Source organism: Temnothorax nylanderi, unplaced genomic scaffold, assembly GCF_030848795.1.
Source record: "Temnothorax nylanderi isolate EJ_2023f unplaced genomic scaffold, tnyl_v1.0 TNYL_tig0229_pilon, whole genome shotgun sequence".
NCBI classification, from domain to species: Eukaryota; Metazoa; Arthropoda; class Insecta; order Hymenoptera; family Formicidae; genus Temnothorax; species Temnothorax nylanderi.
This window is the reverse complement of record NW_027249291.1, coordinates 5,992-29,168: the sequence shown is the minus strand read 5'-3', so window position 1 is coordinate 29,168 and position 23,177 is coordinate 5,992. Positions and strand designations below refer to the sequence as shown.

Below are 23,177 nucleotides of genomic sequence, written 5' to 3'. Positions count from 1 at the left end.
ACAATATATTCTCTTAACCTACGTTTGAATGGTTCAATTCTTTCACATTGCTTAATTTCTATCGGTAGGGCGTTATACATATTCAAACCTTCATAAAATAGACTTTTCTGTGCGCTTCCCGTCCTGCGATATTGAATTCTAATATTCTCAGCCTGCCTCGTTTGCCGTCCACTCACATCTCCTACTATTTCTATCCTATTACTTAAATGTTTTGGCATTATGCCTCTTACTATCTTAAAAATAAAAATACATACATTGTACATTAGCCTCTGTCTTACATTCATAAACTTAAGGGTTTGCAGCATCAATTCTACCTTTGTATATCGCGAGCATTGCAGTATGACTCTCATGGCACGGTTTTGTGCCACTTGCAGTCGATTCAGTTGCGTTTCACCCATGCCTACTAACATCGTTGCGCAATATTCAAAGTGAGGCGCTATGATAGACTTATACACAGTACATCGAGTGTACACCGATATATCATTTCCTATTCTATTCAGAAAACTCACTTTTTTCCCTATTTTCTTTAACATATAATCACAGTGATTCTCCCAACGGAGTTTACTATCGATCATTACACCCAGATGTTTCGTTATTTTGACACGCTCAATTATAGTTCCATCCAAACTTTTTACTATTATGTCTGTTTTTATTTCTTTCCTTATACTTCTAACTATCATGTATTTGGTCTTATCTGCATTCATTTTTAACATATTCACATTCATCCATTCTTCAAGTATACCGAGCACCATATTTAGTTTTATTTCTAATTCCTCACAACTTTCACCTGTTACACTTGCGGTCGTGTCATCTGCAAATAATCTAAATATACTTCCCTCCGGACAGACTTTAACTATATCATTTATATACAAAATAAACAATAGAGGTCCTAATACGGATCCCTGTGGCACGCCATATACTGTCTCAATTATTTTAGAACATATATCATTGAATCTAACTTGCTGCTTTCTATTACTTAAATACGATATTATCCATTCCAATACCACTCCTCTTATTCCATACTGATATAATTTTTCCACTAATCTTACCCTATCTATTGTCTCAAACGCTCTTCTGAGATCCAGGAATAACACCCCCACCATTTTTTTCTCCTCAATTATCAACTTCCATTCCTCGATAAAACTTTGAATTGCTGTCTCACACGACTGCTGTTTCCTAAATCCCGATTGGTATTCGGTTATTATTTCATTGTCTTCTAGAAATTTTTCCAACTGTTTTTTTACAACTAACTCTAATACTTTTTCATATATCGGTAACATATTAATCGGTCTATACTCGCTCGCTTTTTTTGGTTTCTTTGGTTTGTTGTTTGAGGGAGAGGGAGAGGGAGGGAGAGGGGGAGAGAGGGAGGGAGGAGAGAGAGAGAGAGAGAGAGAGAGAGAGAGAGAGAGAGAGAGAGAGAGAGAGAGAGAGAGAGAGAGAGAGAGAGGAGAGAGGAGAGAGGGAGAGAGGGAGAGAGGGAGAGAGGGAGAGAGGGAGAGAGGGAGAGAGGGAGAGAGGGAGAGAGGGAGAGAGGGAGAGAGGGAGAGAGGGAGAGAGGGAGAGAGGGAGAGAGGGAGAGAGGGAGAGAGGGAGAGAGGGAGAGAGGGAGAGAGGGAGAGAGGGAGAGAGGGAGAGAGGGGGAGAGGGAGAGAGGGAGAGAGGGAGAGAGGGAGAGAGGGAGAGAGGGAGAGAGGGAGAGAGGGAGAGAGGGGAAGAGGGGGAGAAGGAGAGAGGGAGAGAGAGAGGTGTCACCTTTTGAAAAGACATATTTATACAATACTAAAAATATTTTGTAAGTATAAAATTGTAATTTTTTTTACACTAACAAAAAGTATTGGATCATTACATCTCTAAAATCAACCCCATATGCGACACAGAGGATCCTAGTAGCACAATATATTGGCATCATGGTGACTGAATATTGGTTATATTGAGAATGTCTTGGCCAATATTTTTTAATACAAAACTATACCTATTGGTTATTGATGAAATGCACGTGCACTGCCAATATTGCAGTGCCGATAATGACACCAATGTTGATAATAATATAAAAATTAATGTACTGCCAATATTGCAGTGCCCATGATGACTCCAATATTGGTAATAATATAGAAATAAATGTGCTGCCAATATTGTGGTGCCCATGATGACACCAATATTGGTTATAACATATACATGTAAGTGTTGCTGCTGATATTACAGTGCCCATGACGACACCAATATTGGTAATAACATATACCTATACAAACGTGCAGTCAATATTGCAGTGCTCATGATACTACCAATATTGGTAAAAACGTAGGGGAGACCAGGGCAAACTTGACACTAGGCTTTTTGTCAATTTAAATCTATCGTAGAAACTTGCTTTTTCTACTGTAAATGCGTCTTTATGTGCCAGTGTTGTCAACGGAATTTGGTGACATTCAGAGTTTAAGGTCGGTATTTATAGTCGGATCTTATATTTAAGACCGTCTTAAGTACGATCTTAAGATGTTATGAACCAATCACAGAGCGGTATTAGCATCTTAAGACATTACTTAAGATAGTCTTGAAATAAGATCCGACTGTGAATACGGGCCATAGTGTAATTTCTAGTGCGATAAGCGTTTTTGAAGGTAAAAAGTAATTTTTCTTATCTCTCGAAAATTTCCACTCTTTCATCGAGCTTTACTCCTACGAATCTACCGGTAAGTGATTTTGATGGGAAATTTGATGCTCTATATGAATCTGAAAAATTTTTATGTTTTTGGAGTGACAAAAGTGAAAAACGACGTCTGGGGCAAAGTCGACACCTTGCCGTTTCGTCGGCTCCCAATGGCTGTGTTTTGCCGAACCTCCGCTAGCTAAGCCGTTAAATAGCAATTAAGTGTGATTGGTTGGATTCAAAGGTAAGAACCAATCACATTCAATTGCTACTTATCGGCTTAGCTAGCGCAGGTTCGGCAAAACACAGCCAATAACAAACGATGCTTGCCATGCAGCCGTAAGGGTGACAGTACATGAAGCGCGGAAACGCGGAAGACAAAATTTCCTATATTCCCGCGTTCCGTTCCGTCTGTTTTGATATTGCCTTGTATTACATGGAGCACAATTTGCGCGGAAAAGCGGAACAGTATGGGACATTATTTGTATTCATTTCTTTTAATTGTGTTCACTTAAGGGGTTAGACCACCCCTGAGACCAAAAAAATTATGTCCTATTTAATGTTTATTTTTTAGGAAAACAAAACAACGGAGAGAAAATCCACCACGTAAAAAAAAAAAAGGCCGGAAACTATTAAGTTGTTATTAATAAAAAAATTTTGTTTGCTGCAGGGGAACGAAAATTATGGCCGCTGTCCCTACTACCGTTTGTACCCAACCCGCGAAAGAGGCTGAGCAAACTTGCCTACATTTTTTATTAAAATTGATTGTTTATAATTTTTTTTACTCTGCAATCAATGCACAATATAACCCTATAAATAGATTTTCTCTCCGTTGTTTTGTTTTCCTAAAAAATAAACATTAAATAGGGCATGATTTTTTGGTCTCAGGGGTGGTCTAACCCCTTAATTAATTGCAATTTTTATTAATATGCTTATCTTTTCAGCTTATCTATTGAATACAAGCATTTTAATCGATAAATACTGTTAAAAATTAACATTTTATAATTCTCCGTTCCGCTTTTCCGCTTAAAATATGCTCCATGTAATATAAGGCAATCAAAACAGACGGAACGGAACGCGGGAATCTAGTACATTTTGTCTTCCGTGTTTCCGCGTTTCCACGCTTTATGTACTGTCACCCTAACGCTCATGACAAATGTATGCGTACGTCCGATCGCGAGTTTACCGGCATTAATTGTTTTTCAGACATGAGTTTAGATGAAGATAATTGTGAAAGTTCAACAATTTTTTTCTCATTATTTCCAATGATTGTTTTACTTTATTCCGAATTTTTGTACTTTCTAAATACACGATAAACAATGTATTTTCTTTTTCAGACCATAAAAAAATAAGTTCCAGAGGGTCGATTGTGTATTTCAAAACTTAATAAAAATTACAAAAGTGAATGAATTCACCCGGTTCACCAGGTAACCAATGACATTATAAATATTCTAGTAAATTCGCTCACTTTTGTAATTTTCACTTTGAAGTACACAATCGACCCCCAGATCAAATTGTGTCGATTAGGCAGTGTCGAGTTTGCCCCAGCATTTTTCAATTTGAAAATTTGTATTTGTGTCACTTTTTCTTTAGGAAAAGTCCCTGTCCCTTGTCTTCGTGTCACTGTCCCTTTACTGGGGACAAAACTAAGCGACCTATAGCAAAACTTTCTTAAGCAATTTTGTACTTGAAGGAACACTCTTTAAATGTGTACCATTGAATTCGTTTGAAATATGACCTACATGAAAATATACTGTGCCATTTTAAAAAGACTGCGAACGCTAGTAATGCGCGCTGCCGCGATGCGCCTACATGCGCCAGTACTTTCTCGTAAACAAAAATTCTCATGCTCTGAGATAAAAAGCGAGTCTGTGGCACACAGAGAGATGACAAAATGCACATTTTATGTTTTTCTGGTGCAGGAGTTTGAACTCTTAAAAGTCTTTTTAGAGTCTTTTTAGAGCAGAAATGATACGGAAAAATAATTTATTTTATAATTCGGGAACTTAAAAAGAATTCCTTTCCAATTCTCTTTGATATCTGGATTATTAGAGCTAATATTGGATAAGATGAAATCAATATATGGATCCTATATTAGAATTCAATATTGGCTCAAAACGAGAGAGCGTCTACTTTACAATATTGGACCAATATGAGAAATTAATCTATACTCAATATGAAAAATTGGATGTATAGGGTGTTTAAAAAAAGTGTCTCATATTTTGAGAGCAGGTAGTACTTATCAATAAGAAGAAAATATCTGGTAAACATGGCTCCTAAATCAAATACCTGTTGAGATATGGACTAATCTTTATTGTATACTATAGGAGGTGTTCTATGTGGTTCCCATTTATCGTCACATATTTTAAATAGAAAAATACACATTCCTACAGTGTTTGTATGTCGTCGATGGGTGTTGAATATACCAAGGTCTTTAAATGATAAACATTGCCCTCTTCTTATATTAGTTGTGTTATTTCTGCAGTGCAGTAAGGTTTGAATGTTATTATCAGATATCGACGACGTACAAACATTGTAGGAATTTGTATTTTTTAATTTAAAATCTGTGAAAATAAATGGGAACTACATAGAACACCTCCTACAGTATATAATAAAGATTGGTCCATATTTCAACAGGTATTTGATTTAGGATCCATGTTTACTGGACATTTTCTTCTTATTTTGATGAGTACTACCTGCTCTCAAAATATGGGACACTTTTTTTTAAACACCCTGTATACTGCTAGCCAATATTACTGCAATAAAGTTGTGCTACTAGGGGAAGATTAGAATTATCGATACTTGTACATATCTATAACAGATGAACTGTGCATCTTCTACAAGTTTCTACTAATAATTATTTTACTTCTAGAATAATTATTAGAAAAACTATTATAGATTTTCAAATAGTTGAAATTTACATGTATATAGTGTTTTATTTAATTTAATCACCTAAAATATTTTTATTGTTTTTGACGATGTAAAAAAAAGGTAAAACTACATTATTAAGGGTAACTCTCGCCAATTTTAGTGACGACATATATTGTCAAGAACATGGTTCTAAGCAATATTCAAGAAATTTAGCCATCACTCGTCTATTAGAAAGTTATTAACAATCAAATGTAATCACATATCGTGATGCCTTGGACGTGAGACAGTGTACATTTTTGCAATTCCTTATTTCTAATAAAAAAAGAATCCGTAATATTCTGAATATCATGAGAGAAAAAAGATTCTAAATATATTCTTGTATGCGTGAAATCCTCAATTTGGAAAATTTCCCCGAAAACAAATGAAGATAGGAAACCCTGGTTCTCGTCTGGCAATGCATTTTTTTATGGCTCTCTTTCAAAGAATATATTCCGAATATATTCTCTTTATACATAAGATCGATAATGATAGCGCAAATTGCATCAAATGATACCGGCCGCTAGATATATTATAGTTAGTAAGTAGTAAAATACATAAATATTGCTAACGATTGACTATAGAGTCGGTTCCAGTGATTGCGAGCAGCCCTCCAGCACATTTCCCGGGAACTCGGCCGGCAGTTCGTCAAACAGCAGCCTCTCGACGAGAAGCCTGGATAGTCCTAGTACTAGTTTGGAGCAGGTACATCCGACCTCATCGGCGGCAAACGCGTCAACTTCGTGGGACAGCGATGTCGATGTTGAGGCTGATCCGCCGGATTGGAGTCAGGCTGTCTCCGAGGACGTTCTCGCGCAGCTCAGCAACTCCGAGAAAAAAAGACAGGATGTTATTAACGGTGAGTAGTCAGTTTGTTATAATAGAGATCGTAAGAGATCACATTGGCCATCTTAATTGATTTAAAAAATCGATAAACTGCTTTACCAAATTTATACTTCTACAATAGAAGATTGAGGAGTAAGTTAAGAATAGTTTGTTTGATTCAAATGAGTTAAGAACAGGATAATTCTTCTTGCATGCATTTTTTTCAAATTTCATTTGAATACTATTATTATTCGAATTGTAGCGACGGATTATTCCTTTTGCTTCTTCTACATGCTACAGTTGTATATATGCACATTTAACATTTATTTATATAAATATCAAATTCTCTTTTTTTAGAATTGTTTCACACCGAACGCTCTCACGTTCGCGCGTTGAAAGTGCTTTCACACGTTTTCTACAAACCCTTGTTGGAGTCCCAAGTGCTGCCATTGGATCAGATTCAGTTGCTTTTCTCTAATCTGGATGAGATGCTGATGATACATTCACGCTTTAACCAAGCAATGAAACGGAAGAAGAAGGAGAATTCGTGCGTGAGCGATGTAGGCGAGCTTCTGCTGGAGATGTTCGACGGCGAAGCTGGCGAGGTGTTTGAAAAGGCTGCATCAACTTATTGTGCTAAGCAGCAAGTTGCCTTGGACGCTCTGCGCGATCGTCGACGTAAGGATTCCAAGCTGAACGCTTTCCTGAACGAGGTGGAGGCAAATCCGTTGTGTCGCCGACTCCAGTTGAAAGATCACATACTTACCGGCATGTTGCGACTCACAAAGTACCCGTTGCTCTTTGAAAACCTCGCTAAGTATACGCTGGACAGTAACGAGAGAGAGAAAGCAGCCATATTACGCAGCCTCGAGCGCAGCAAAGAGATCCTGAGTCGCGTGAATCAGGCGGTGAAAGAGGCCGAGGATCATCAACGACTCACAGAGATTCAACGAACAATCGATCGGTCGGCCTTTGATAAATTTGATCATCCAACTGTGCAAGAGTTCAAGAATCTTGATATCACAAAGCGCAAGTTGATCTACGAAGGGCCACTACAGTGGCGGCGTACCGAGCCAAATCGATCGATGCCAAATCGCTCGGTGCCGAAGCCAGTCGATCTGCATGTAGTACTGCTTGACGATACGATCTTCTTTCTACATCGGCAAGACGATAAGTATCTGCTTAAGTTTATCAATACGACCAACCAGGCGGGCAATTCCGTGCTGAGTCCAATTGTCAAACTATCCACTGTATTGGTGCGTCACAACGCTGCCGAGAAAGATTCCCTCTATCTCGTCAACACCTCGCAGAACGGCGCACAGATGTACAATCTAGTGGCACCGTCCTCGACAGAGCGTAAGCTCTGGTGCAAACATATCTCCGAGGCCGTGGAGGCTTACAAAGCACGCGATCGTCAAGGCAGGAGACCAACGCCGTCCACCACGCTGTCAGAGGAACCGATGCACACGATGGAAGATGTGTCGCTTTCCGCAATGGAGGCGGACGACCTAACCGTCGAGAAAAATCAGCTACAGGATCGAGAATCGAGGGATCTTGGACAAAATGCTGCCGGTATGCAAGAGCATGATGAGGAGATGCCGGAGACCGCTACTGTTACGGGAACTCCTACAGCTGAACATATGCAACAGCGGGTACAATCGACTGAGTCGCCAACGACAGGTATCGCGTTATACATTTATAAAGTAGATGGTATAAGTTTATCTTATGATTAGTAGATACGATAACTTATAATTAAATTTTCCTAAAAACTTTTACACCTATATTCTTCTCTATCTATCTACGGCTCTCCGGACCTAAGGAGGTCCTTGGCCTCATAGAGAATTCGCCTCCAGTTCTCACGGTCCCTGGATTTAGTCTTCCAGTTCTCTATCCTCAGCTTTTTTAAATCGTCCAGTACTGATCTCCACCATCGGTTTCTCGGCCTGCCTCTCGGTATCGTGCCATGTATGTCATTGTGTAGTATTCTTCTGCAAGGGTCAGATTCTTCTATTCTGTTCACGTGTCCCAACCATCTCAGTCTTTTTATTCTAATGTGCGTTTCTATATCAGAGTCATTGTAAAGTTGATACAACTCTTTGTTAGTTTTTCTCCTATATTCGTTCTCGTTGATCTTGTTTGCACCAAAAATTCTTCTCTCGAATACCCCCAGAGCCCCAGGTTTATTGCATCTGAGTCTTTTAACGTCCAGCATTCCGAGCCGTATGTTACAATGGGCCTAATAAGGGTTTTGTATATTGTGGTTTTAGAGGCTCTTGTCAACTCTTTGGATTTTAATAGAGAGATAAGACTGAAATACGCTTTGTTTGCCTTCATTAGCCTTCGTTTAACTTCTGTAGATTCATTGTTGTCTGCTGTAATGACTGATCCCAGGTAGGTGAATTCTTTGACGATCTCGAAAGAATGTGATCCTATATTTAGTTTTGGTCCTATTCTCCTACTTATTGCCTGGGGTCTAGATATTATCATGCATTTAGTCTTATCCGCATTTATCTCCAGCCCCACTTTCTTAGCCTCTCTCTCTCTATGGCTTCAAAAGCCTCCTTTATTGCTTTTAGGCTTCTTCCTGCTATATCCAAGTCGTCTGCATATCCAAGGATCTGGTAGCTCTGGTATAGAAGTGAGGCGTTCCTTTTGACATTTGCTCTCCTTATAACCGCTTCCAAGACTAGATTGAACAGGATTGGGGCTAGTCCGTCGCCTTGCTTAACACCCTTACTTATCGTAAAGATGCTTGACAATTTGCCGTTAACTCTAACTCTACCCTTGGAACCCTCCGTCATATATGTCCGTCATCTGCACACCCGTATCAGCTCATCCGGCACTCCTAGTTCTGCTAACGCCTTCCATATCTCTGCCTTTATGATACCGTCGTAAGCTGTTTTGAAGTCCACGAATAGGTGATACGACGGGATATTGTATTCCCACAGCTTCTCTAGGGTAAGTCTCAGGTTATGCAGTTGGTTTAAAGTTGATCTTCCTTTCCTAAAGCCGCACTGATATTCATTTATCGCCCTCTCGTATATGTCTTCCAGCTTTTTATGTACGATAGACGTGGTTATCTTATATGCTGCACTTAAGAGAGTGATTGCTCTGTAGTTCTGGTATTCTGTTAAATCTCCCTTCTTAGGGATAGGGTTGATCAGGCTTCCCATCCAGTCCTCCGGGATTGGGCCTTTCTCCTGCCAGATGAGCTCTACCAGCCGGTGCAGAACTTCGTACGCTGCGTTACCCGCGTTTTTCAACATTTCTCCGGTGATCGTATCTATCCCTGGTGCTTTATAGTCCCTTAAGGACTTCACCGCCTCCTTGACGTCCGTTATTGTTGGGAGATGGGCGTATTCCCGTAATTCAGAGGTGCTATACGCCTGTGTATTGTCTTCTTCGTTCTCCGGTACCGCGAAGGTATCTGTAAAATGTTCCAGCCATCTTTATATTATTTCTTCCTGACTTGTTGCCAGTTCGCCGGATAAAGTTCTTATGAACTTACATTGCGGTTTAAATTCTGTTTTAGCGTTTTTAATTTCTTTGTAAAATTTCCTAGGCACCCGGTCCAGCCGTTCTTTTTCTATGGATTTCAGTTTTTCTCTCAAGAATGATCTCTTCTTCCTTCTCAGTAGCTTTTTGGCGTTCCTTCTTGCCTCTCTATAGTTGTCTATTGGTATCCTGGTTTCCTTGTTGAGTCATTTTTCCCTAGCTTTGTTCTTGGTTCTAATCGCTTCCGCGCATTTCCCATCAAACCAATGATTATTAAGGCTCTTCGGTTTTTCTCCTAGCACCTCCTTGGCTGAATGAAGTATACTGCTCTTCAGGTTTTCCCACAAGCGGTTTATGTTTTCTTCCTGTTGTCAGTTGTATGTAGCGAGTTTACTTTCTACCTTTTCTCTGAAGTTGTGTTTGATCTCTTCTTCTTTCAATTTTTCGCTGTTCCATATGGTGTTCCCTGTTTCCTCAGTTTTCCTTTTCCTGTGTATCAGCTTAGTTCTTATCTTGGCCAATATCAGATAATGGTCTGAATCCACATTGGATCCTCTTTTGGTTCTCACATCTGTTATATGCGTTGCATATCTCATATCCACCAGGACGTGGTCGATTTGGTTTACCGTTTGTCCCTCTGGTGATTTCCACGTACCCTTGTGAACATTTTTATGTGGGAACCAAGAACCAAGTGCTGGAAATAGTCATTCCTTTTGTCGTTGCAAAATTGATCAGCTGCTCGCCATTACTGCTTGTTGTGTCGTGTAAACTATGTATTCCAATTGTGGGGTGAAAGACTTTTTCTTTTCCAATCTTGCTGTTGAAATCTCCCAAGGTGATTTTTATGTCGAAGCTAGGGGCGCTATTGTATGCCTCCTCGAGCTCGCGATAGAATTCGGTCTTTTCTTCGTCGCTCTTGTCCTCCGTTGGAGCGTGTGCCGAGATTATAGTGATGTTATGTGGCACGGCATGCATTCGAATTCTGCAGATTCTGGGGGTTATTGGTTCGAAATCTGTGACTTTGTCGCTCAGTTTATTACTCACAAAGATACCTGTGTCAAACTGGTTTTTTCTGTCTGTGCTACCGCTGTAAAACAGAGTGCCATCCTTCTTATGCAATATTCCTTTACCAGGCCATCTTATCTCCTGCGCACAGTTCTATTCTGTACTTGGTCAGTTCTTCTACGACTTCTCGGAATGCAGCTTGTCTGAAAAGGCTTCTAACGTTCCATGTCGCAAATCTCATCTCGTTATTCTTAGATCGTAGTCGTTTCCGTCTCCAGTTGATCCGTCCCGTCCGAGGCTCCTTCTCTTGTCTGCTAATAGTTAGGTTTTATGAGATAGGGTATTGGCCTATCGTCAACCCCCAACCTGGAGGGCCAGGGACCCTTCTGTCGGGGTTACCATGCCTTAGCCGAGGGATTCCGGTTTTATGACGCCGAACACTCGGCATTACCCATCCCACTAGGGGTAGGATTTGCTAGTTTCATCGACGATTGTCGACTTGAGTGTTGCTTGGTATTTAATAGCAGTTCCTATTCGGCCTAGGTACCGCCACCAAGACTCATTTACTAGCCATTCACCCTCCTCCTTTATCCGGGCTTGGGACTGGCACGCCTATATTCTTAACGTTCTACTTTTCTGCATTTTTAACATTCTTCTGTGTTGCTCCTTCGCATCTGCGTATCTTAAATTTATTTGCCAATAAGGTAACCAACATAAACATCCTCATTCTAAGGAGAAATATACTTTATGCTTTAAAACGATCAAAATATCAATTGTTTTTTTTTTGTTTTTCAATTTTTTAAAAGAAGTAAATTTGTTTTCTGCATATTTTGAGCTCTATATAAAATGATTCTTGGATGTAATTAAGAAAGTTTCTTAATTATAGAGACGGTATTAAATTTATTTGTATGCTCCCAGTATTTTTCCGATTTTATTATCTAACGTCCACAAAACTTATATCAAAAATAAAAAACTCTACAGTCTATAAGTATAAACTAAATCACATATTATACCTGTAAAATGCTAAGAAAAATGATAAAAGATCAATAAGAATAATAATAAGCCTATATAATAACGATAAAAAATCAATAAAGATCAATTTGGAACGAGTTACTATGACAGATATAATGAAGTAGGAGCAGAGACAATACTTTAGGTTTATTTTATCTTTTGAAGTAACCTTTTCTCTGTAATAATTTTTCGAATTGATAGGAAAAAGAATAGAAAAAGATTATTTGAATACGTTGACTCACAAGTGATGAGAAAAAGGAACATAAGACTGGATAGTTTTGCCTAATGATTTCGCAACCGTATTCTTTCCCTTAAAAACTCAGATCTTTATACGATATAATACTTACTCGATGGTTTACAATTGTTATATTTTCTCGGTATATTCATATATTATTCATATATACATATGTATAATATTCATAGCATTGGCAGTGTGTAGTTGCTTCAATATTTATAGTTCTATTGGTGCACTAATCTTGACTCTTGTCCAAGTTTTCTTTAGTTAAGAATTGATCACCAAATTACAAAATCTTTCTTCTTTTTGTTGTCTTATTAGATATAAATTCACAGAAGTATAGAAGTTTGATAAGGACTGCTATTATGGTTAATTATAATGCTTGCAACTCGTCGCGTCGCGTAAAAGAGTCATGGTGCGTCTCGCTTCGCGTGTACTTGGCGCGAGACACTACCGTGTCTCTTGATTAATATATACATACTAGCATGATACCCGCTACGGTAACACACATTTTACCCCTTTTCACCCCGTTAGGAGTCGAATTTCTAAAAATCGCTTCTTAGTAAGTGCTTACGCCATGGAAGGAATATACTCTTCAAATTTCATGTTTCTAGGTTTAGAGGTTTGGGCTGGGCGTTGATGAGTCAGCCGTAACATTGAATTATATATATATATAGATATAGATTGATAGATAGATATAGATATATAGATTGATAGATAGATGATTAGGGTAAAATCTTGAATTATGTTTTTAAGCACTTGTTTGGATAAATTTTGTAAGCAAAAACCAAGTCGATGTCTCATCGGGCCCAAGAGATATTGAGAAAATCGTGAAAACACATTTTACCCCTTTTCACCCCCTTAGGGGTCGAATTTCTAAAAATCGCTTCTTAGTGAGTGCTTACGCCATAGTAGGAATATACTCTTCAAATTTCATGTTTCTAGGTTTAGAGGTTTGGGCTGGGCGTTGATGAGTCAGCCGTAACATTGAATTATACATATATATACATATATAGATATAGAGTTAATATATAATTAATAATTAAAATAATGTATAAACAAAATTCTACAGTTATACATAATAGATAGATACTAGTGAATTTATTTTCTTAAACTTTCCTGAATTACGGATTAATTGAGACAATATCTTTATATGAAACTGACGTAATTCGCAAAATTGGAAAGAACTATGTATATAAAAAGTGAAATAGTTTTATATGCTTTTTACATTGTTGCATTTAGATATAATCATGTACAAGCACACGAGAATATTTGAATGGTAGTTTATAATTTTCGATGCTATTTAACATCATAACATCACATCTTTTGCAATGTTTTATCCTCTTTTTTATTTCAAATCAAAGTTACAAATAGAAGATTTGACGTCAATATATCGATTTGGAAGATTGAGAGAAACGTTATTCAAAAAATTAAATAAATTCAAGTATTGTTTTTACTTGAATTTTATTACATTTATCATGGCTTATTTTAAGTTGGTTTTAATTGTTATTGATATTATTGCATGAACTTTCTATTACTTTTATTGATATTTTATCAGTTTTAATATATATATATATATATATATATATATATATATATATATACTAGCTGGTTACCCGGGCTTCGCCCGGGAGTCGTTTTTCTTCAAACGACTTTATTTGTGTTTCAATATCCTTAATCGAAGAAAATTCCTTTATCAGTTCGGATACCGATTCCCAAAAAAATCGGTAACGAAAAATTATACACTTTATAGCACTCCCCGGGAAATTCTACCCCTGTTTCATATACAATTCTTTGAGATTCGGTAAATTAATTCTCTAAAAATTGGAAAAATTTCGGTACCGATTCCCAAAAAAATCGGTAACAAAAAATTATACACTTTATAGCACTCCCCGGGAAATTCTACCCCTGTTTCATATACAATTCTTTGAGATTCGGTAAATTATTTCCCGAAAAATTGGAAAATTTTCGGATACCGGTTTCCAAAAAGATCGGTAACGAAAAATTATACACTTTATGACACTCCCCGGAAAATTCTACTCCTGTTTTATATACAATTCTTTAAGATTCGGTCAATTATTTCCCGAAAAATTGGAAAAATTTCGGATACCGGTTTCCAAAAAGATCGGTAACGAAAAACTATACACTCTATAACACTCCCCGGAAAATTCTACCCCTATTTCATATACTTTTGGTAAAAATTCGGTTGAATAGTTTAAGAGTGTATAAAGAACATACATACATACATACATACATACATACAGACATTCTATTTTATATATATAGATATATTTTTTTATACTTATCATATAATACATCATACAATGTATCATACAATGTATTATACAACATGTAGTTTATTTATACTTATAGAGTTTTTAACTATATAAGTATGGACTGTTAGCGATCTGCATAAACTATAGCACGACTGCGAGCCAACATATTCCAACATCTCCAGTACCCAAAAACACGCAAAATTCAAATAGTCGTTAATATATATCTATAAACGCTGTGTCACATGTTTATGTTTAGGTCTTTATATTTTTATATAGGCTAAAAATATGAACATGTTCATAAAATTGGCGTTAAATAACGAAACAAGCGTCCGACTTTTACATATGCCCACGATCTGCACTACAATGGACTAACACCTAACCTATAAATCTTGGTCGAATAATGCCCTGTCTAGACCAAAGGATGATCCTACTTGTGGCTTATCCTAGTGAGTAGTGTACACTACTCTAAGTCTTGAATGTGGGCAATCGGGTATTTGTCTGGTTTTGTAATTTTGTTGAGACGACGAAAATCACCGCACGGTGTCCAGTATCCGTCTGGTTTCATTACCATGTGCAACGAGGAAGCCCATGGACTTGAAGACGGCTCGCAAATACCTTGGTGAATAAGGCTCTAGGAATACTACTTTTGCTGCTTTTAAGCGAGTAGGTGACAGGCGTCTGGCTCGTTCAGCGATCGGAGGTCCTTGAGTAATTATGGAATGTTGTACGTTGTGCTTGGGTTCTAAAATTGCAGTAGGACGGGTAACACTGTCGAATTCTCGTAGAATTTCCCTGAAGCGATTGTTACAGCTGATTCTTGAAAGGGATGGTGTATGACATGTGGAGATGGTTCCCACTTCCCACGACACGAAGTTGCGTTATTGAATCGATCAATCGATGTCCGCGAAGGTCGACGAGTAACCCAAAATGGCTCAAGAAGTCAGCACCTAATATCGGTTGTTGGACACGCGCTACCACAAATGTCCATTCAAAGTCTGTACGCAGTGCGAGGTCCAGCTTCAGTCTTCTCTCTCCGTATGTTTGTTATAAGGGTGCCATTAGCTACATATATTTGGTATATGGTTGGTGTGTATCGTCTGTCTACCAGGTCTCTTGGGAGCACTGAAACATCCGCACCTGTATCGATTAAAAAGTTTAGTTTCTGGTTCCTATCGAATATTGTGAAACGGTTTCGCGTCGCGCCGGCCCCCTGAACCGCCTCAATGTTTGAGGACTGTCTTAGTTTTCCTGTGCTGTAATGGCGCCTCGTGTCCACGAACACGGGCTTCGACATTTCCTCGCGTATGCTCCGAACTTACTGTGGTAATAACAAATACCGGATCTGTTTGTGGATGTAGGCGTCTGTGAACGCGTTCTAGGATTTCTTCCTCGGCTTCGCGAACGCTGATAGTGCTGCTCACGGTTTATGCTCTTTTTAATTTGGGCAATTTGGAGATTTAAGGAATTGAGTGATTCCTGCAATGCAGTAAGCGAATTAGGCTGTGCTTTAGTTGTTGTGGCATCAGTCGTGCCGCTTGGAATAGCTGCACGCTGCACGACTGACGCTACAACAACTGCGGAATCGTAGGTTTCATTACATCTACCGGTTTATCAGTCATTTCTGCTAGGCTTTGTATAGGCTAGGTCGTCTATATCCGAAATTGCCAGTACCGCGCGAACGGGCTCAGGAAGCTGCTTGAGAAACAGTGAGCGCAAGATAACGTCTCCGCACTGGTTTGATGCAAGCGTGCGCAACCGATGAAGATATGCCGTTGGCTTTTTATCTCGCATCTCATTACCGCGTAGTAACCGGCGAAGGCGTACTTTGTCTCTCTCATCGTACGCGGACATAACACGCCACTTTATAGCGTCATACTTGTTTTCAGCTGGGGGACTTAAGATTAGATTTGAAATACTATGCAGGGCTACGCCCGATAATTGTGTGGCGACGTACCGGAATTTCATAGTATCCGAGGTTGTGTTATAATTGGCAAAGACGAGATCTACCTGCGCAAACCATAGGCGTGGATCGGCCTGATAGAATGGCGGTAATTCCAAATGGCGGGAAGCCACTGCAGTAATGCCTGAGCCTCCTGGATTCGCGACGCCGTCGTTCATTGTTGGCTGCTGTGCCTCGCGACTGAGATCCTTAGGCACGTCGTTAGCCGTGAGCAAATTTCGCGCGTGACAATCCGGCTTCGTTTCTCTTCTCTCGTATTCTGCACTTCCAGTTCGCGCTCGTTCCCGATCACGTCGGGGTCACCACTGTGGTGTATTAGGAAGATGTAAGGCTTACAACACGTACATTTAAGCTTTTACATAACTTTATTCTGTGAGCTTACAAAATAACTTTAGTACGACTGACTATCTGAGAATCTATCTGACTGACAAGGTGAAGCCGCGTACTTGGCGTAAAATTTTTTTTTTAATTGCCTTTTGAAAATGCGAATTATAAAGAGAAAACAAAAATTGTTGGTTATATTAACTTTATTTTACACGAATAAACAGTTATTGCAGGAAAAAAAATAAAAAAAAGTGCGAGGAACAGGAATTGAACTTGGGTCGACAACGTAGTAATCGTGCACTTACTTTTTTTTTTCTCGGAAATGGCTGAGCGTTGCGCCCTATCCCTTTGCTCAAGTACTCTTCTGGTAGAGTACTATACTATGTAAAAACGTTTTTCAATTCAGTGACCCCAAGTACGCGGCTTCCCCTTGTGAGACTCGACTTTACTTATAGCGTTTTCGATTTGCGACTCAAACCGACTCGGGCCGCATCATGTATACAGGACTCTAGCATCATTGACGTGGAATACATACATATCTATGTATGTATTCCACGTCCATTGATGCGACCCGAGTCGGGTCGAGTAGCAAATCGAAAACGCCATTAGAAGGGAACTTCTCTTCTCGAAGATACTACGTCTCTGATTGGTCGAGCACGCGGCGCGTGCCATTGGTAGTTTATAAGTGGCCGTGTGGCCATATAAGGACATATATATCGTATAGATATCTTGTTAGACAAGGACAGATATAGGCCGGTAACATAAAAAACGGGATTAGAAATGTTGACATTATCAACATCGTCGGAGTTCGGCCTTCGGCTTTTGCTATAGGATTCCCTTAAGTATGTATATGTCGTAGGCAAATGGTTATTTTAGGAAAATAGCTTCTGACTAGGCAAATGCTATCTGCTTGGTCAAATGGCTTTCGCCCGTTTATTTGTGTTTAAATGCTATTTTCCTAGGCAAATAGCATTTGCCTGAACGCTTTTTAGGAAAATGGATATAAATTGTAGGTTAGATTCAGCCTTCAGCATTCAGAATAGAGCCTTTTCCGAATTTTGACATTTTCTTGCGGCTCTCTTGGTAAAAACCTTTGTTGTAACTCCGACAGTGATAATCAATCGGGGGAGCCCGAAAAATATGTATCCTACCGGATAAAGAGCGATGCTTTCGAAGTTTTGACTGGTCTATTCTGCGGAATGACTGGTCAATCATGCAGAATAATCAAGCGTCTTAATTCAAGCAGTAGGTACTATATCACGCTGGGAGTTTGTTTACTTTTATTCCGCAGGCGGAGCCCCTTCCCCCGCATAATAAAACTAAACAAACTCCCAGCGTGATACTTAACTGCTTGAATCAAGACGCTTAAAGAATTACCTTTTTCAAAATAGGCTTGGAGTTAGATTAGTTTTTTATGTGGGGGAAGGACTTTCCCCGCCTACATGTGTACTTACTTGAAATACATCAATGCATGTTTCGCTGAATACCATTTGCCTAACAGCGGTTCAGTCAAATAGTATTTGCCTAGGAAAATAGCATTTGACTAGGAAAATAGCAAAAATAAATGGGTGAAAGCTATTTGACCAGGCAGATAGCATTTGCCTAGTCAAACGCTTTTTCCAAAAATAACCATTTGCCTACGACATATATACCGGGTTTACCAAGAGTATGGCAACCCCTAAATATTTCGAAAACTACGCATTTTAGAAAAAAATGTTTCAGACAAAAGTTGTAGGGTTTCAAGTAACGCATTAAATAGTAATATTAGTGTGACTACAAATAACTTTGTTAATGCCAAGTAAAAATAACTTTAAACTTTTTAAATGGAAACCCCTATTTTTGATTGCATATTCTTATAGTTTACCTCGAGAGCTTTTCAAAACACTATAATAAAGTATATTTTTATTAAGTATTTTTCAAGTTATGGAGCTTGAAAGCTACGATACCGCCGGCATCAGCGTTACCTAAGATGTACCGCGTGGAGGTTGCACGATCGGATTTACACTAGCAGAGTTGTAAATAACAATACTTTTGTGATTGAAGTTCTTAATTACTAATTATTTTACATAATTTTGATTTAAATTGAGTTTAAGTACAAATGTTTTTCGGAATTGTAATTAAAGTCGTTCAATTACAAATACATTTTGAAATTGTAATTAAACTCGAATTTTATTACAATTAAAAAAGTAAAAAAAAGTAAAAAAGTAAAAAATTATTATTTACATTTTTCTAAATTACAAATTTTACAACCGTGATTTACATTTTTTTTTGTGTTTGAGTGTTTTAGAGTAAATTCTGAAAGTGGTTTCCATTGACTTCTTAACAGTATGCCAATCGTCGATAGAACGCAGAAATAGCTCTACGATTTGATTCAGCAGGTATCAAGGCTGCTTCATCCCTTATTCGCTGCCTCAATTTTTGGATATTTGAGGGTTTTGTTTCGTAAACCTTACTCTTCAGATAGCCCCAAAAGTAATAATCAAGAGGAGTTAGATTTGGTGACCTAGGTGGCCAACGTTCCCCACCCTCATTTCGGTTCCTTCTTCCTATCCACCTTTGCGGGAAAACTTCATTTAAAATTCGACGCGGCTCTGCACCAAAATGAGGCGGAGCTCCATCATGCTGAAATCATATTTGCTCAAAGTTATTTGGAAAAATATTTTGTATGGCTGGAATTATTTCATCTACAAACTAATCTCTCGTACCTATGAGCAGTGAGGTTTTCCTTAAAAAAAAAAGGCCCTATCATATAAGCTTTTATCATGCCGCACCATACATTTATTTTTTGTGGGGTATTGTGTATGACTTTCCTGCACCCAATTCGGATTTTCATCTGACCAGAGACGAAAATTTGATTATTAACCTCTCCCGTCAATGTAAAGGTTGCCTCGTCTGTGAAAAACAATTTGATAAGGAAAGTTGGGCGAGGCATCTATTAGGTCCATCATTCTTGCACAGAAGCGTATACGACGCTCATCATCTCCGCCTTGCAATTCTGAACGTATTGCAGTTTGTATGGATGTAATTTATTTTTTCTTAAATTCTGTGTACGGATATGGGAGCAATGTCGTGAGCTTGAGCTGCTCTATTAACAGACGTATGGGGATTTTCAATAAAAGTCTGCAGAACATCAAGTTGTTTATCGTTATTAGTTGCAGACTTTGGCCTGCCAGACCTAAAGCGACTTTTTGCACTACCAGTTTCTTGAAAACGTCGTACAGTTTTCAAAACAGTGGATTTACTAATTTGACGATTCGGATACGTGTATTAAATAATCGAACGACATCAGTGAACGATCGTTCATTATCACCCCATCCGCGCATCATTAGGATAGTGATTCTTTCACGCTCGATAATTTGTTAGCCATTTTTAGCAAACGTTTAATTTTTAATTTATTAATTTGCGAATTAAAAGACAAAAGTCCTCGGCAGAAGCAGAGAGCGCTCTAGGACGCTATACCCTACCCACGTGATTATGCGCGAGGAAAAGAACACTGAACATCTTGGCGCTTGCGTTTATACCCTCTCGGAGTGTCGATCCAATGGGAGAGAGTCAGCGCGAGGGTGGGGGAGGGAGAGGGCGATTAGGCCATTGGAGGATCCCATTGGACTCTTCCTAAGAGGACATATGTTGTCAAAGTCATCATGCTGAGTGACTTTCAAAAGGGTTTAACCATTGTTTATTAAAAAGTTATGAACAAAAAATTTTAAATATATAACAGTTTGTGTTAGTGCTAAAGGAAGTAATTTGCTGATGTGCGTATAAACAGTACACATGTAGGCGGGGGAGAGACTAAGCCCTTTCCCCGCAAGCAGGAAGAGGTGGGGGATGGACCTCCTTTTGCGTGGAAAGTTGAAAACTTGAACCGTTCTCTCGCTTATTAATCGCTATAATCGAGTTGAATGAAAACGTGTAAATCATCCAATTTACAATCTTACATTTTACTTAAGGTGTTACATAGAAAGCGTACTTGTTTCAGGAAAATAATAGGTACATTTTAAAGAGAAAACTGGCAACTTTCTATTCGTTTTTGAACGAATGTACTGATCCGTTTGTCTTATGTAAGCAGTCAAAAATTAAATGATGGTTTTTGCTTCAACAATAAATAACTCGGTGAACAAAAAATCGGGTAAATATCAAGATTAAGGGCGATGTCACTGATTTCAATGACCTTGACATTGTCAAGGCTGACTTATAGCGAATTCGGTTGAATGCATTCAGTACTGGTGCATATTAAAGTTACTGTACATTGATTTAACCTCTAATCTTTAAAGTAAAATGCAAATTCCTTGACCGATAAAATGCCTAATACATATTTTATCAAATAGCACAATAAAGAATATTGAGGATTTCGTGTTTTAACTCGTTTATATTAAACATACACTTTACGTTGATTTGTACGACGCTTTAATGTGCACCAGTGCGTACTGAGTGCATCTAATCGAATTCGCTATAACTTGCAAAAAGTTTTAGCTCGTTGTTTATTACAAAGTTATTAACAAATGTAACTGATTGTGAGAAAATATAACATTTTGTGTCAATACTAAAGAAAATAATTTGCTGATATGTGTATATATATGGACACATACATATATCAGCAAATTACTTCCCTTAGCACTGACACAACTATTATGTTTCTTAAACTTTTTGTTCATAACTTTTTAATGAACAACGAGTAACGGCTAAAACTTTTCGCAAGTTAATCAAAGCCATGTCCTTGACAATATACGAGGTGTGATCAAAAAGTTCGTGGAAAAAATTTTTTCTGCCGACGTGGCAACACTGTAGGCTTCTATGATGGTTTGGCGTCTAAGGAGAAGCCTTACGAGTCATCAGTGCAAATTTGGTCACAATCGAGTGCATACGTATTTTTCTTGTGCCAGTATTTGTGAATGCAGTTTTTTTGCGCGGTCGAAATGGAGCAACCAAGGAACATATCGCAATCAAAATGACGTCATTTTAACGTCACATTGACCAAATCACATCATTTTTTGGTCAATATGATGTCAAAATGACGTAATTTTTTAATTGCAATGTAGTTCCTTGGGGAGATGTTTTATCCGCTAAAACTCGCTAAAAGCATTCGCCTGATTTAGCCCTTTGCGACTTTTTTGTTCCCTAAAGTTAAAACGATTATGCGGGATGAACATTTTGAGGATGTGAGAGCATTAAAACATCTCGCTCCCTTCGACCGCGCAAAAAACTGCGTTCACAAATACTGGCACAAAAAAATACGTATGCACTCGATCGTGACCAAATTTGCACTGATGACTCGTAAGGTTCCCTTTAGACGCCAAACCACGATAGAAGCCTACAGTGTTGCCACGTTGGCAGAAAAAAATTTTTCCACGAACTTTTTGATCACACCTCGTATGTCAAGGTCATTGAAATCGGTGAGATTGCCCTTAATCTTGACACTTATCAAAAATCGCACAACAATCAGTAAGTACACAAATTAAAGGTAAAGATTCATTATTTTGACTACTGTAAACTAGTGTAAACCGAATTTGTGTACGACTGCTAAAAAATGGCACAAGAATTTGCAAAGTTGGTCTAAAATTTTACGTATAACGGATCTTTTTGAATTCTTGGGGATCTGTGAAAAATCAATAACATCGTTATCTAAAGACTGATCTAAAAAGTAGAGACTTGAAGCTGTAAAATGCTTCTTGAATCGTCTCATTCTGATCACTTTTACCGAAGCTACGCTTATTTGAAATTGGTTTATTTTCCGACCGCGCAAAGGTGTTCCTTTAATTTCCGCTGACATTGTACGAGTATTATGTATACGCACACATGTAGATCCTATCTAAAAAAGGCATGTTAAATCGATACTCGCATCTCTCGAAGTCTTCTCGAAAATCTCGAAGTTTATTGTTGACTCTTTTCCGCGTTGCCGATTGGTTCTTTCGCTGCGCTTACTTCGTGAGCGGCTGTCATGGCATATTTTTACAGTTGTGTGTATCTGTTGTGTAGCTAAATAGCGCGCGCGTAGCGCGCGTTTGTGATATTTAGTGTTATAAAAAATTAGTAATATTGATCTCTAAAAGGTCTATCTCTAAAAGTAAAAGGGACATTTTTAACGTTGTTATAGTTTTTTTTATACATACAGGTATGGCAGAGCCTCTACGATTGGTCACGTGTACTCAGCTATCATTGATAGATCCATTGGAAGTTCACGTGGAGATACCACCGGTACATGTTGCCGAACCAATTCTTACGCCAATAGGTACAAGCATGTTTCTTTAATAATTTTAAGCTTATTTTATCATAATTTGATTAAGCAATGACTATAAATGCTATTCACGTTTTATATGAAGCTTTCACATATCCTCAATGGTTTTTATCATAAAAATTATTGTGACATATATTTTTAAAATGTAGACATTTAAATAACAAATCACATCCTTTGCACATTTATTATATTCTTAAATGGAGGACAACAGGTCTGATAGAGAATGCAATTTAAATTAAAAAATTATAATAAACGTA

The 23,177-nt window shown here is 38.3% G+C and overlaps 1 protein-coding gene and 1 pseudogene across 1 annotated transcript in view; one reads left to right on the top strand and one right to left on the bottom strand.

Annotated features, from left to right (window-relative positions):
* Positions 1-22,934, top strand: part of Rhogef2 (Rho guanine nucleotide exchange factor 2) — a 249,483-nt gene extending 226,549 nt beyond the window's left edge. Inside the window, exons 20-22 of the mRNA XM_071717917.1 lie at positions 6,139-6,413; positions 6,737-8,059; positions 22,798-22,934. Coding sequence (XP_071574018.1) covers positions 6,139-6,413; positions 6,737-8,059; positions 22,798-22,934 — 1,735 coding nt within the window. The remainder of the gene's footprint in view (positions 1-6,138; positions 6,414-6,736; positions 8,060-22,797) is intronic.
* LOC139779529 (uncharacterized) lies at positions 19,366-20,041 on the bottom strand (annotated as a pseudogene).
* Positions 22,935-23,177: the final 243 nt, after the last annotated feature.